The sequence below is a fragment of the Cnephaeus nilssonii genome (assembly GCF_951640355.1).
Source record: "Cnephaeus nilssonii genome assembly, chromosome: 2".
Classification (NCBI taxonomy): domain Eukaryota; kingdom Metazoa; phylum Chordata; class Mammalia; order Chiroptera; family Vespertilionidae; genus Cnephaeus; species Cnephaeus nilssonii.
The window spans coordinates 78296112-78310005 of NC_137073.1; the positions used below are offsets into that span (position 1 = coordinate 78296112).

General features: G+C 38.5%; 1 protein-coding gene across 7 annotated transcripts in view; it reads right to left on the minus strand.

Moving 5' to 3' along the window:
- Nucleotides 1–3455: 3455 nt before the first annotated feature.
- Nucleotides 3456–13894, minus strand: part of OCLN (occludin) — a 48217-nt gene continuing 37778 nt past the window's right edge. For all 7 annotated transcript variants that reach the window (XM_079795028.1, XM_079795029.1, XM_079795027.1 and 4 more), the window contains exons 7-9: nucleotides 11946–12117; nucleotides 8491–8532; nucleotides 3456–6344 (exon numbers count right to left, since the gene is read on the minus strand). In XM_079795028.1, the coding sequence (XP_079651154.1) occupies nucleotides 6222–6344; nucleotides 8491–8532; nucleotides 11946–12117 (337 nt within the window). In that variant the 3' untranslated portion in view covers nucleotides 3456–6221. The remainder of the gene's footprint in view (nucleotides 6345–8490; nucleotides 8533–11945; nucleotides 12118–13894) is intronic.

Consider the following 13894-nt stretch of genomic DNA (forward strand, 5'->3'; position numbering starts at 1 on the left):
ATCATCCCATCTTGCAAGGTTGGAGTCCCGATAGCTATCGATCCGGGAACGGAGGAGCATGACTTTGTTTTGTTTCTAAGGGCTGGCATGGAGAACGGCAGCAGCTAAACCAGGACCTTACTGTGCAAGGTTTCTGGGACGCCTCTGCTGCTCCCGGTGTTCACGTAACGAATGTTTTGTTGAACACTAACTTTGGGCCTGATACAGTTCTCACCGCTGAGAACACAGCCATGAAAAACGGACAGAAATCCTTGGCTTCATGGGTTTCCTTCTATGGAGACAGTTGTCAAGAAAAACATACTCGATCAAATGGTGATAGTGGCATAGAGTAGAATGAAGCGTGAAAGGAGGAATGGGGGGCTGTATTAAATCGCGTGGTCAGAGGAATTCACACCAGGACAGGTGAGCCACGATCAGAATAAGAGAGGGAGTTTAACCATGCTGATATTAGGGAAGATCTCTCCAGGCAGAGAGAGATGCGAGTGCCAAGGTGGAAGAACATTGGCGTGTTTGAGGGACTACGTGAGCGAGCAGGGGGTGAATGGTGGCCACAGAAATCAGAGAGGTGGGTGGCTGTGAGCATCCCGAGAACTTCTGAGGGAGGATGATGGCTTGAACTAGCGTAGCAGGGCAGTGCAGGGAGTGAGAAGCGGTTGGATTCACAATCTTGTCGATAGATTGGGTGTGCATTATGAACAAGGAACTAGTGATTCCAAACTTTAGTTGAGCAACTGAAAGGTTGGAGTTGCAATTACTGAGAGGGTAGTGGATGGGTAAGATCAATTGTTTTGGAAAAGTTGTTTGAGATGCCTGCTAGTATATATGGAATTAAATACTAGCATTTCCCACGCTCTAGTAATGGAGAGGCAAAGCAACCCCAGAATATTTTTTTAAAAGGTTAGACCCAGGAGAGGAAGAGCAGAAAGGAACTACAGGGTCTGGAGCTGCTTTGCTTCCCCCATTAGCATATGCTTCCTCTTTGTTACTGGTATTGCTTTATTGGCACCAAAATTATTTCCCCATGCGTTCTACACCATCAAAAACAAACACAAACAGAGGCCATCCTGCATAGTAGTGGAATGAACAGACCTGGCTTTAATATCAGGCTCTGATATTAAAGAGCCTGAAGCTGGGTGACCTCAAGCAAGTCACCCAGCTTCAGGCTCTTTAATTATGTAGTAATGCATTCCATCTTGGAATAGGATGGTCCATCAAATGGAAGGAAAGAAAAGAAAAAGGCATACCTCCACCTACTCTACAGGTTTTATACATCACATAGTGGCAACATAACCAAAGATGAGGTTTTATTGTCTTTAAAAGGGTGAGGGGAAATTAGTGTTGATGATTTTTCCCACAGTGCCAGTCACCTTCCATCTTTGCCTCCCTCACATCTTTGACTCCTCTACTGGACTCATACACAAACACCACACTTTTTCCCTTTCCCTTCCTTCCATCTTTCTATAAACCCCCTTCTTTCTATAAACTCCGTGCTTTCTTCTTTTTCTTTTCTTTCCTTCCATTCTGATGGACCATCCTATTCCAAGATGGAATGCATTACTACATAATGAATACATAACAGCCACAATCCCAAGCTCCAAGTTTCTCACTTAGGTTTACCACCCTAGAAACTTTTTTAACGGAAAACCAGGGAAAGAACAGAGGGCTCTCCAATAAATTTAAGTCAAAGCATATTTGTGGAGAGAAGCCTGAATCATTCAGACTTTTAGCAATTATACTCTCCTCTGTACAGATTTTAGTTTTAGACTGTGACTCAAGTAGGAATGGTACTAAAGCAAAGCTAACTGAAATATGCATAAATCCATAATCCCTTGCCATAATTGACACAATATTGTAATCATGTACAAAGTAGTATAATAAATGATCTCACCTAGCCAAATGTTCCAACGTATAAAACTAAGGGACAACTATAAAGAATGGAACAATTTGTTCTTTGCCCATTGGTGGCTTGACACGATCCACAGTTAGGAAATTCATGAACAGCTCAGCCAGTGGAATCAGGCCGATACTCAAAGTGTGCAACCTCAAAGACTGGGAGAGATGAGCCTGCCTATTCCACCTTTAGATGGAACTTAAATCATTCAAAAGACTCATTAAAAACCTCCAGAATTTCTTATAACAGTACCTAATAATCCTTATCTTGATATGTAAACTCTATTCTTTTAAGCATTTGTTCGTCATTTATGAATAGTCACAGTGCCAAGCCTAATGCTACAATTCTACAATTCAGAATTTAACCTTCACCCAACACAGATGAAGTACATAGGGGGTTGGGATAATACATAAACTTTTAAGACACAATTTGCTTTTTAAAAAGTTTCACTTTCCGGCTTTGGGAAATAGATGTAACTGGCCATACTTATTATTTACTTTCTGACAAGGACTGGTTTAAATTACACATTAACTTCCTTCATCTAACTAGATTAGGTACAGGTATCTTTCAAATAAGCAAAATGAGACCCAGGAAGTAATTTGCCCAAGGTCACACATAAACACAGCAAGTAATTGCTGGAGGGCGAAGCAAGACCACTGGCAGGAAAGAGCAAGCAGGTTCTTTGGCAGTAACTAAAGATGTTTTTGGAACACCCTTCCACAGCACTTGTGCTCGCATGACCGCCCCCCCCCCAATAGTTCTGTGTGCATGTTCTTTTTCTAACTCCAAAGTGGCATTAATTTTAAAACAGTGTTTTCCAAAACCTACACAAGATACTTGGCCATTTCATTCATGAAAACTAGTCCCTTTAGAAGAAATGTTAATATGAAACACAGGAGGAGGGATGAGATCATCTTCCATCTAATTATTTGTGCTTTCATACAAGAAGAGTTATATGGTGAGTGTAAGCAGAACCATGAGCTGCCAGGAGATTGAGTTTGAATTCTTATTTCTATGGCTGAGCCTTTAAAATGTCCAGTTGAGATACTTCCAATCCCAATGCTGAAAAAGGACGAGTGTGTTTATGTTAGGGAACTCCCCCACCTCCTCCCCAGCCAACGGAATCTAAGACCCCTGGAACCATGACTAAAGAATTCTTCTGCCCTGACCCTTTATACATGCATACCACATTCAGGTAGTTATAGAAACCTCAGATATTTATATGAAAACATTTCACATTATTGTTAAGTACTTAAAATGCACTCAAAATTAAAAAGGACAGAGCAACTCCACCTTATCCAACCTATTAATTTATTAAGAAAATCAAGCTAGAGTGGGAGTAGAACCTCATAATCAAAGATTCCTAGTTTAGTCACTTGACAGAATGTGACAATGGACCAGTGAATCCATCAGATCATTACTTTACTGTAAAATGAGAAATGGTTGCAAGTCGATAGAATTGTTGTAAGAAATTACATATTTTGTGTATGTATGCGTGTATATAGAATGTAACTTTTACTATAAATACTAAGAGTTAAATTTATTTCAAAAAATACAAAGCATATGAGACAAAACTAACACCTTTTATTTCTGGGTGGTGGGTACAGGTATGTTTATAGTTTTCTATATTTCTTTAAATTTTTCAAAATAAAGAAATAAAAATGTTGATCTCATCTACTTTTAATACAAAACACACATGTAAGGAAATCTTATGCAGTGAACCTTTATCAAGTAGACCACATGCTTTCACAACAAAACCTTGAACAAATATATATATAATATAATGCAGACATAAGAATCACAGGTCAGAGATGGAAGAGACCTCAGAAATCGAATCTAAACCTCTTGCTTTCCAGACTAGGAAACTGCTTGAGTGGCTTTTCAAAGTTATATCCAACTAGTTAATGTCAATCCCATCAGAAACGCCCTGCTCCTGGCTCCTGAAGTGGTCTTTAGTAAGTACCACATTTGAAAAATGATTTTGTTTTTGTGTTTCAAACTCCAATTTTATGGCACAATTTTACAATGCAAACTTTTGCTATTTGATTTTCTGTATTCAGCTGAATTGGTTTTGTCAGAACACTGGCAAGCTTGACTTCATAAACTAATAATTACATTGACTTCCAAGCACAAAGTTAAAATTTTAGCACACATAAAAATCAGTTAAGTGGCTCAAGAGAGTCCTTACCATTTGATGTGAATCCAAAAGGTATGAAAAGCAAAGATTATTATCTTTACTCATAAGTATGTAAAACAGAAATTAAGAATTTCTTCACTTTGAAGAAATGAATCGGTGTTATAATGGAAACATTACTTAAAAGTTTATCTTTGGGCCCTGTCAGTCCAGACAGTTGGTTAGAGCGTTGTCCCGATATATGAATGTCGTCGGTTTGACCCTGGTCAGGGCATAAACAAGAAGCAACCAATGAGTGCATGAATGGATGGAGCAATGAGTTGATGTTTCTCTCTTTCTCTAAAAATCAATAATAATAAAAGTTTATCTTTGGAAAATTATTCAGACTGGTATATAAAAAAATGACAAACTTGTAGATGAAAATGGGGCTCTGTAATAAATCTGAAAAGTCCAAGGCTGATCATAAATTCCTGTGCCGATTATGGTGGGTAGTCACACCCCAGGCATATAACTTCTTTAGTAAAAGGTTTACCTTTGCCTTACATAAGCCCTATCCATTGTTCTTGTGCTTCTAGGTTAACACACCTTTAAAATTCCAGAGTATTCCTCTTTTTCAGACTCCTCTGAGGCATAACCACCCTTAGAGAGCACATCATTTTTCTTATAATACAATCCCTACCTTGCTTTCTCCGACCTTCATGTAATCTTCCTTATTTCCAAATACACAAAAGAAACTGCAAAACTATAATTCTTGGAGCATTTGAGATCTTGCTTCCTGACATGTTGTCAAAACATTTGGCTCAAATAAACTCCTTTAAAAATCTCATATATGCATACCCCATGGACATGGACAGTAATTTGGTAAAGGCCAAGGAAGGGAGAGGCCGGGGAGGGTGGAGGTGGGCAAAGGGTGGGGAGGGGGGACTCCTGCAATAATGTCAATATTAAAAAATTTTAAATAAGTCTCTACAGGTACGTTGACACATTTAAATGTTTGAATTGCAGACTGATGATTAATTTATAGAGTCTTCAAAATATTTCCACAAAAACAGAGTTCTAAATTGGGGGCATAATCACAATCAACTTGGCTAGTGACATGCCCTGTATTATCAGCTAGTTTTACTTTACTAATAAAAATCTGAATGAAAAGGAAGTGCTAAGATTTTAGGGCAAACGAATTGGCTTCCTTATTAACAGATTGGGAAACAAACAACCAGCATAACACCCAAAGGAGTTTAAAACAGTAACAGATATAATTGCTGAGTGTAGTTTTGCAAAGCTTAAAATTAACAGCACTAATGACATCAAACAGGTCTATTATAGAACGAAAACACCTGGTTTAATACCTTATAAAATATGTACAGAACTTGAACATTCCTATAAGATACATTTCAAGTCACAACTGAATTATAAATGTAATCAGGTACTCTGATATAATGAAAGCGCCTAGTTGGTTAAAAAAAAAAAGCATGTAAACCATAAAAGATTAAAATACACAATAAAATTCTAGCCAGTGGTTTTAAATTTTGATTTTTAAAAAGTAAATATATATTTACAATCTTTAAATTTCACAATTTGTTACTTTTATATGGTCTTTATTACCAAGATAACATAAAACAATAAAAAGCTCTTTTAACCATTTACACACAGAAAAAAAAATCAATAGGGAAGTTGGTAGAATGTAATATCAGTAGATATGAACGGTTAGGGACTTTATTAATGGAGTCATAAAACAGACTTAACCAAAACTGCAAGCTAGGAAACAAGTGGTTTCACTTCATTGCAGGGACCCAGTTTCCTTATCTGAAAAGGAATGATTATAAATAACAGTTATGTGAAGGGAGGATTCTGGGAGGATTCAATGAGATTACCTATTGGAACTAATAAGGCACTAAGACATGACTGCCTAGGGCGTGAAAAGTTCACAGCACAGTACACTCAGCAACCTTCCTTAAAGGTTTAAAAACCTCAAACAACAGTTCTTAATATCAGAACCAATGTTTACAGCATAAATCCTTAATTGGAGTGTTCAGCCCAGTTGATTATCAAAAGCTATTTATAAAATGCTTCAATACCAATGATATTAAAGCTACCAAAACTTTGTCATGATCACAAAGGTTTGGCCTCTCTGGTTAGAGTCCAAAGTCATTTTGCATGCTGACACCACTGCAGAGATGTCAGATACTTCTCAATCACTCAAACAATCTGGAATTTGCTTTCTGTTTTCCCTCTGTCATAATCTCCAACCATCTTCTTGATGTGGGACAACTTGCTCTTCAACTGCTTGCAATAATTCCTCTTATTTTTGTAATCTGCAGACTAAAAAGGAAAAAAAAAAATGAACCAGGTAAATTTAACAAAATAAAAATGAGTTATGTGTAGCTTCTGGGAAGGCAGAGGTCAACAAAAAAAAGGGGACCATTAGTCACCAGAATTGTTGGGAGTGTTAAATGATGTAACATACATAAGGCGCCTGGCAGTATCTCAAACCAGATAGGCAGTTGATGCTCTTTGCTGAACAAAATCTTCTAACCTGAGTTTTTAAAACGATACATGAATTTCTAATGATTTGTAAAGTGACCAAAAAAACCCACAACCAAAACCGTGAGAAACCAAGATGGCGGCATAGGTAAACACCTGAAATTGCTGCCTCACACAACCACTTCAAAACTACAACTAAATGACAAAACAGACATCATCCAGAACCACAGAAAGGCTGGCTGAGTGGAAATTCTACAACTAGAAGGAAAGAGAAAAGCACACTGAGACTCAGAGGAGCTGCAGAAGTAAAGTGCAGAGGTACGGAGGCGTGCGCGTGGAAAGGACTGGCAACTGAGGACGCTATTGTCTTTTTCAGTTGGGAGGGAGACACAAGCTCCTGACTGCTCTGAACTCCAGTTTCGGGTGAGACTCTGGGGATCCAGACTCATATGGGGAGAAACTGGACTGTCTGGCATCGGGTGGAACTCGAGGGCGGCTTTCTCTCAGAGGTGCTTGCAGTGATTACCGATTACAGCAGGACTGGAGAACCTGGGGGCCTCTTTGGGCAGGGCTGAGGATCAGCCATAGCTATTTGCTCTGCCCTGTTAATTCCCTGAGACCCCATTCCACCCAAGTTGTGCACAGAGGCTTTTGCATATGAATGGCCTGGCCCTTTGCAATCTAAAATTACCTTACAAACTGCAGCTGGATCAGAGAGACCCAGAACATCCAAAAGAAGGCCCAAGGTCCCACAGCAGTTTGCATTGCTTCACAGCTGGGCCTCATCTGGGCACCTCCAAACCCCAAACAAAGAAGAGGAATCTGCAGATCTCTCCTTAGTCCTGCTGGATGGCCTCAGGCAGAGGCTAAATTAGCACCTCCTTGGAGATACAAGGGCCAGTGTACCCAGGGGTCAGAGTAGGACCATCCAGATTACAAGTCCTCAGATCTATAAGGGACACACTCAGGGGGCAGACTCAGTGAGCACCAAAGCCCCACTGAAGCAACTCTTGCCTCATAAGGGTGTCTCCAGCACAGAAGTTCTCCCATCGTAGACACAGCTATCCTCAAAGCCAATTAAAAACATTATCTTATTTTTGCACCCAGAGCTACTTGTTTTAGCTTCATGGGAAGTGTTTTGTCATGAGGTAGAATTTCAGGAATTTACCCCTAGACCAGTGGTCGGCAAACTCATTAGTCAACAGAGCCAAATATCAACAGTACAATGATTGAAATTTCTTTTGAGAGCCAAATTTTTTAAACTTAAACTTCTTCTAACGGCCAATTCTTCAAAATAGACTCGCCAAGGCTGTGGTGTTTTGTGGAAGAGCCACACTCAAGGGGCCAAAGAGCCACGGTTTGCCGACCACTGGGTTAAAGTATCGTCCCTGTATGCCAAGGTTGTGGGTTCAGTCCTGGGTCAGGGCACATACAAAAAGCAACCAATGAATGCATAAATAAATGGAAAAATAAATAGATGTTTCTCTCTCTCTCTCTCAAATCAATCAATAGTTTTTTAGAGAGAAATCACACATATATGGTTCCATTTATATGAAGTTCAAAACAGGCAATATTAATCTACGATGTTAGAGGTGAGAATGGTGGTTACCTCTGGAGAGAGCAAAAATTGTAAGAAAGTACAGGAGGGCATTCTCAGAGTTACAAGGAAATTTATTTCTTGATCTGAGTGCCAAGTACAAAGGTATGTGGTTGCTTTGTGAAAATTTACCAACTTGTACATTTATGATGTGTACTTGTATGTATGTATACTTCAACCTTTAAAAAAGTTTTTAAAAATCAGTATTGGTGATAGATCCAAACAACTTAAACTGAGGTTCCAACTTCTCAGTTATAGTTTATCTGGCAACTATTGGGCCTTCTGTCTATAATCAGTACATGCGTGACAAGATATTCTAAAGGTTAAAGGAAAAACATGCAACAGAAAAATTATTCCTCAGAGAATCTTACAACCTGGGATACTTACTCCCTTAACTTGCTTCAGTCTATTGTATTCATCAGCAGCAGCCTATTAATGAGAAACACAAGGGAATATGTTTAATGGGCATTTCCATGTTCAAAAATAACATTACTGATGCTATAATTTGAAGCTAAAGATGCCAAAAATACAGGAAATTAAAATAAAGACGTTTTAAAGCTCTTAAAACTATTACGGCCAGCAGGAGGCCTGAGGAATCTGGTGAAGAGAAACTTTTGACATATTTCTTAGTTTTTACATTCCATACACATAGGCAGGTAACTATTTTGCTGCCTCTCATCTTTCCTGATGCCAGTCCATGTGCCACGCTGACACCAGAGAGGTCTCTTATAAAGCACTGTTCTGGTCATGTCATATAGCATTATACAACTCCTCAGAGCTCCCCATTAACCTCTCTACTGATCTGGTCTCCTACCTATCCAGTCTTAGCACCCATCATTTGCAATTCCTTTTAATTGCAAATTAAACAATTAATCATGTTAATGCTTCAAGATTTCTATCACATTCTCCCTAAAGCTGTACTCACGCACCTGTCCCGTATTTTGCCCAGAGAATCTATAATGGTTACCTCTCAATGAAGCCTCTCCTAAACTTCAGGCCTTCAGGAGACCTAATTCCTTCTCTCAGCAGTTATTTATAGTATTTTCTACATATAACGTGAATATGACATTAGTCACATTGTCTAAGTTGTTTAGCTGTCAGTTTCTCTCTTGGGTATGAATTCTTTGACACAGGATTTTATTTACCTTTCTAACTTCCGTACTTCTACATTAAGGGCATAATAATGATCAATACTGTTTACCGAATTGATAAAAGTTTATGACAACACTATAACACCAGACAAAAGCCATAAAAGAAGAGACCAAAAACAAGACAAAAGATCAATAAAACCAAGAGCTGGTTCTTTGAAAAGATAAACAATATTGATGAACCTCAGGCCAGGCTCACCAAAAAAACAAAGAGAGAGGACCCAAATAAACAAAATCAGAAATGAAAAAGGTGAAGTAACAACAGACCACACAGAAATACAAAGGATTGTAAAAAAATACTACAAACAACTCTACTCCAACAAACTGGACAACCTAGATGAAATGGACATATTCTGAGAAAAATACAAGCTTCCAAAACTCAATCGGGAAGAATAAAAAAACCTGAATAGGCCGATAACTACCGATGAAATTGAAGCAGTAATCAAAAATCTTCCAGCAAACAAAAGCTCCGGTCTGGACGGCTTTACAGGAGAGTTTTACCAAACATTCAAAGAAGAACTAAAAAATTCAAGACTATTCCAAAAAATTCAAGAGGAAAGCACACTTCCAAGCTCTTTCTATGAAGCCAGCATTACCCTAATTCCAAAACCAGATAAAGACACTACAAAGAAAGAGAATTACAGGCCAATATCCCTGATGAACACAGATGCTAAAATCCTCAACGAATTTCTAGCAAATCGGATCCAGGATTACATTAGAAAAATCATACACCATGGCCAAGTTGGATTTATCCAGGGATGCAAGGCTGGTACAATATCCGAAAATCAATAAACGCAATACATCACATAAACAAACTGAGAGACAAAAAAATCCCATAATCATATCAATTGATGCAGAAAAAGCATTTGACAAAATCCAACACCCTTTCTTGATAAAAACTCTCAGCAAAGTGGAAATAGAGGGATCATACCTCAACGTAATAAAAGCCTTCTATGACAAACCAAGGTCACACAGCAAGCAGCACATAGGGGAGCTTAGAGGACTGGTAGAACAGCCAACATCATACTCAATGGGCAGAAAATAAAACCATTTCCCCTAAGAACAGGAACAAGACAGGGATGCCCACTCTCACCACTCCGGTTTGACACAGTACTGGAAGTGCTAGCCATAGCAATCAGACAAGAAGAAGAAAGAAAAGGCATCCAAATTGGAAAAGAAGTAAAAGTGTCATTATTCGCAGATGACATGATACTGTACATAGAAAACCCTAAAGACTCCATCAAAAAACTATTAGACTTAATAATTGAATTTGGCAATGTAGCAGGATACAACATTAACACCCAGAAATCTATGGCTTTTTTATACACCAATAATGAACTCACATAAAGAGAAACTAAAACAACAATCCCATTTACCATTGCACCAAAAAAAATTAAGATACCTAGGAATAAATTTAACTAAGGAGATAAAAAACCTGTACCTTCCCCTACCTTCCCTCTGAGGGAAGCATTTGATCGATGCTTCCCTGTCTCTGGATCTGTTTTTGTTCATCAGTTTATGTTGTTCATTATAATCCACAAATGAGTGAGATCATGTGATATTTAACTTTCTCTGACTGACTTATTGATTGGCTGCCTCCTGCACATCCACTACTGGGGATCAAGCCTGCAACCGAGGCATGTGCCCTTGACCAGAATCGAACCCAGGACCCTTCAGTCCACAGCTATCCACTGAACCAAACCAGCTAGGGCAAGATCCTTCCTTTTTACAGCAGCATAGTATTCCATTGTGTAAATGTACCACAGGTGTTTTTTTAAAAATATATTTTATTGATTTTTTTTTAACGGAGAGGAAGGGAGAGGGATAGAGAGTTAGAAACATCGATGAGAGAGAAACATCAGTCAGCTGCCTCCTGCAAACCTCCTACTGGGGATGTGCCCGCAACCCAGGTACATGCCCTTGACTGGAATCGAACCTGGGACCTTTCAATCCGCATGCCAATGCTCTATCCACTGAGCCAAATGTATAAATAAGGTATCCATGAGCCCTTACTGAAAAGTGACTGACTAAATAAATTTAAAAAATGGAAGAAGTGACCCATTTCCCATGCAGAAGACTTCCAAATAATTTGTGTAGGTACACCTCCTTTGGAGAGCTGGAGCGTAAGTCTCCATTTCTTAAGTGTGGTCAATAGTACAGTATGGAAAGGGGGATTACAATGGAAGGAGTAACTTTACACAGATAAATATTACCTCTGCCAGGTGACCAAAGAAGAAACAAACCATAAACTATTTTGGAGTAAAAATACAGGAGAGAAATAGGTTAAACATAGAAGATGATTCCTTATCAAAGACTGCGTGTGTGTAGGTGCACTTCTACATGGAGGGGCTATTTTAACAGCCCATATTTTGGTGATAAACAGGTGGTGGAAATTAAGGAATTTAGGCAATTCTGTATTGTTTAAATTCTTTACACAAAGAATGAACTGAGTGTATAAATAGAGGAAAGGAGATACGTATGTAGACTATTGCTTTGTAATTCTTAACTAAATTAGTATTAGTATACTCTTCGATTTGGAAAGACTTTCATCCAAGATTCAATTTCAATTATTCTTCAATGAAATTATAGTTTTATAATTACTAACAAATTTTGTATTAACATCAGTATAAAGGATACTAGATCCCCATAAATCAGAGTAAAGTATATGTAATATATAATTATATTTGAACTTACCATGTACTCTTCGCTTTCTTCTCGGTAGTCGTCCAATTCCTTATCCAGACGAGAGAGTTCTCTATTGACCTCATCAAGCTCTGCTTGTAAACGCTTGTATTCCTGCAGGCCAGTGTCAAAACTTCTCTTATAGACTTGTCTTTGTTGATCTGAAGTGATAGGTGGATATTCCCTAAAAATTGAGTGAGAAAATGACTATGTGCCCTTAACAGACATAAAATCCAGTGTTTCCTTCCTCAAAGATAATAAAGCTGATGGGATGTGGAGAATGACATTCTTCTTTTTGTAGCTGATGGGGAGAGGAAGGTGGGCTACAACTAGTTCTCTTAAGAAGAATTATACTTTATACATCACTGATCATGTTGTATGTGTGTGTGTTTTTTATAAAAACTATTCCTACATTTAACTTTTGGGAACTAAAGTTAAAAGTAATTTATGAAATTTAAGGTTCAAGTTATAAGAACTCACTTATTCTCCATATACAACACGATAATGCAACTTATGTTTAACGCCTTAGAACTGGTATTCTGGAACACGAGGCGTGTTGTCGTCACTGCGGGGGCAGGGCAGCCCACTGGCAGCTGGCTATTTTCCGCTACCTCCTACCGGTTTCAGACTGTTTGGGGTATGGGTTGTTGTTTTTTTGTTGTTTATTTTTTATCTTGGTCTTGTTTTTCCTAAGTGGAAATAGCTTATTTTAAGTCCTTTGATGATAAAAGTAGACTTTAAAATGTCCATGTATAAAAATGCATGCTCGTTGTACAAATAATCTGGGAAGGAACTGAACTATGAAAAAAACCCTGAGATTCTGTATCACTGTATCTCTCAATATACCAGCTGTTCTTTACATATGAAGACAATGCTATTCATCCCTAATCCACGGAGGAAATACTGAGTTGTTTCACAAAACTACGGATCTTCTTAGGAATATGGAATTCCAAATTTTAGATCTACGTCAGCCTAATACCTTCATTTTGCAGAGAGGATAAATTAAAGGATTTGCTCAAAAGGGAAACAAGAATCCAGAATTTCTAAAAGTTTTTATTTAATCTTCTAAGACAGTGGTCGGCCAACTCAGTTAACAGAGCCAAATATCAACAGTACAATGATTGAAATTTCTTTTGAGAGCCAAATTTTTTAAACTTAAACTATATAGGTAGGTACACTGTTATTAACTTAATTAGGGTACTCCTAAGCTGGCCTTTGCTAAAAACTCAAGGGGCCAAAGAGCCGCATGTGGCTCACGAGCCACAGTTGCCGAACACTGTTCTAAGATAGAAGTTAAGCAAATATTTCACAGGTAGATGGCTGAGCTAGGCCAAAAACTCCCCCTTTTTTTTTTTTTTCAAATTTATTTTATTGATTTTTTACAGAGAGGAAGGGAGAGGGATAGAGAGTTAGAAACATCGATGAGAGAGAAACATCAATAAGCTACTTCCTACACACCCCCTACTGGGTATGTGCCCGCAACCAAGGCACATGCCCTTGACCAGAATCCAACATGGGACCCTTGAGTCCACAGGCTGACGCTCTATCCACTGAGCCAAACCGGTTAGGGCTAGGCCAAAAACTCTTAAGGAGAGAGGGGAAATGAGGTCTGAGAAACACTAGTGTGTAAGGGATTTCAAACCATACACACGCCATGCATCCTTAATACCTTGAGAAGCAATGTTTTCATTCAACACCATTCACACCACAAATGTTTCTGATTTGTGTCCCATTCCTCATAATACTTGGGCATAAAAGGGCTACATCAAACACGAGTATAGCTGGTGCTGATGGCCTATAACAAAAATCACTGACACACAAACAAAGGAACCTCAGTCTTGGCCAGAACACTAAATTGTTAACTGTTTACAGAACTGTTTTCCAAAATCCTTTGGATAAACTTTTAGAAGAATCTCTGGTGTCATCGTGGAAGCTTAAATGTAAATGCCAAAGCAGAGCCA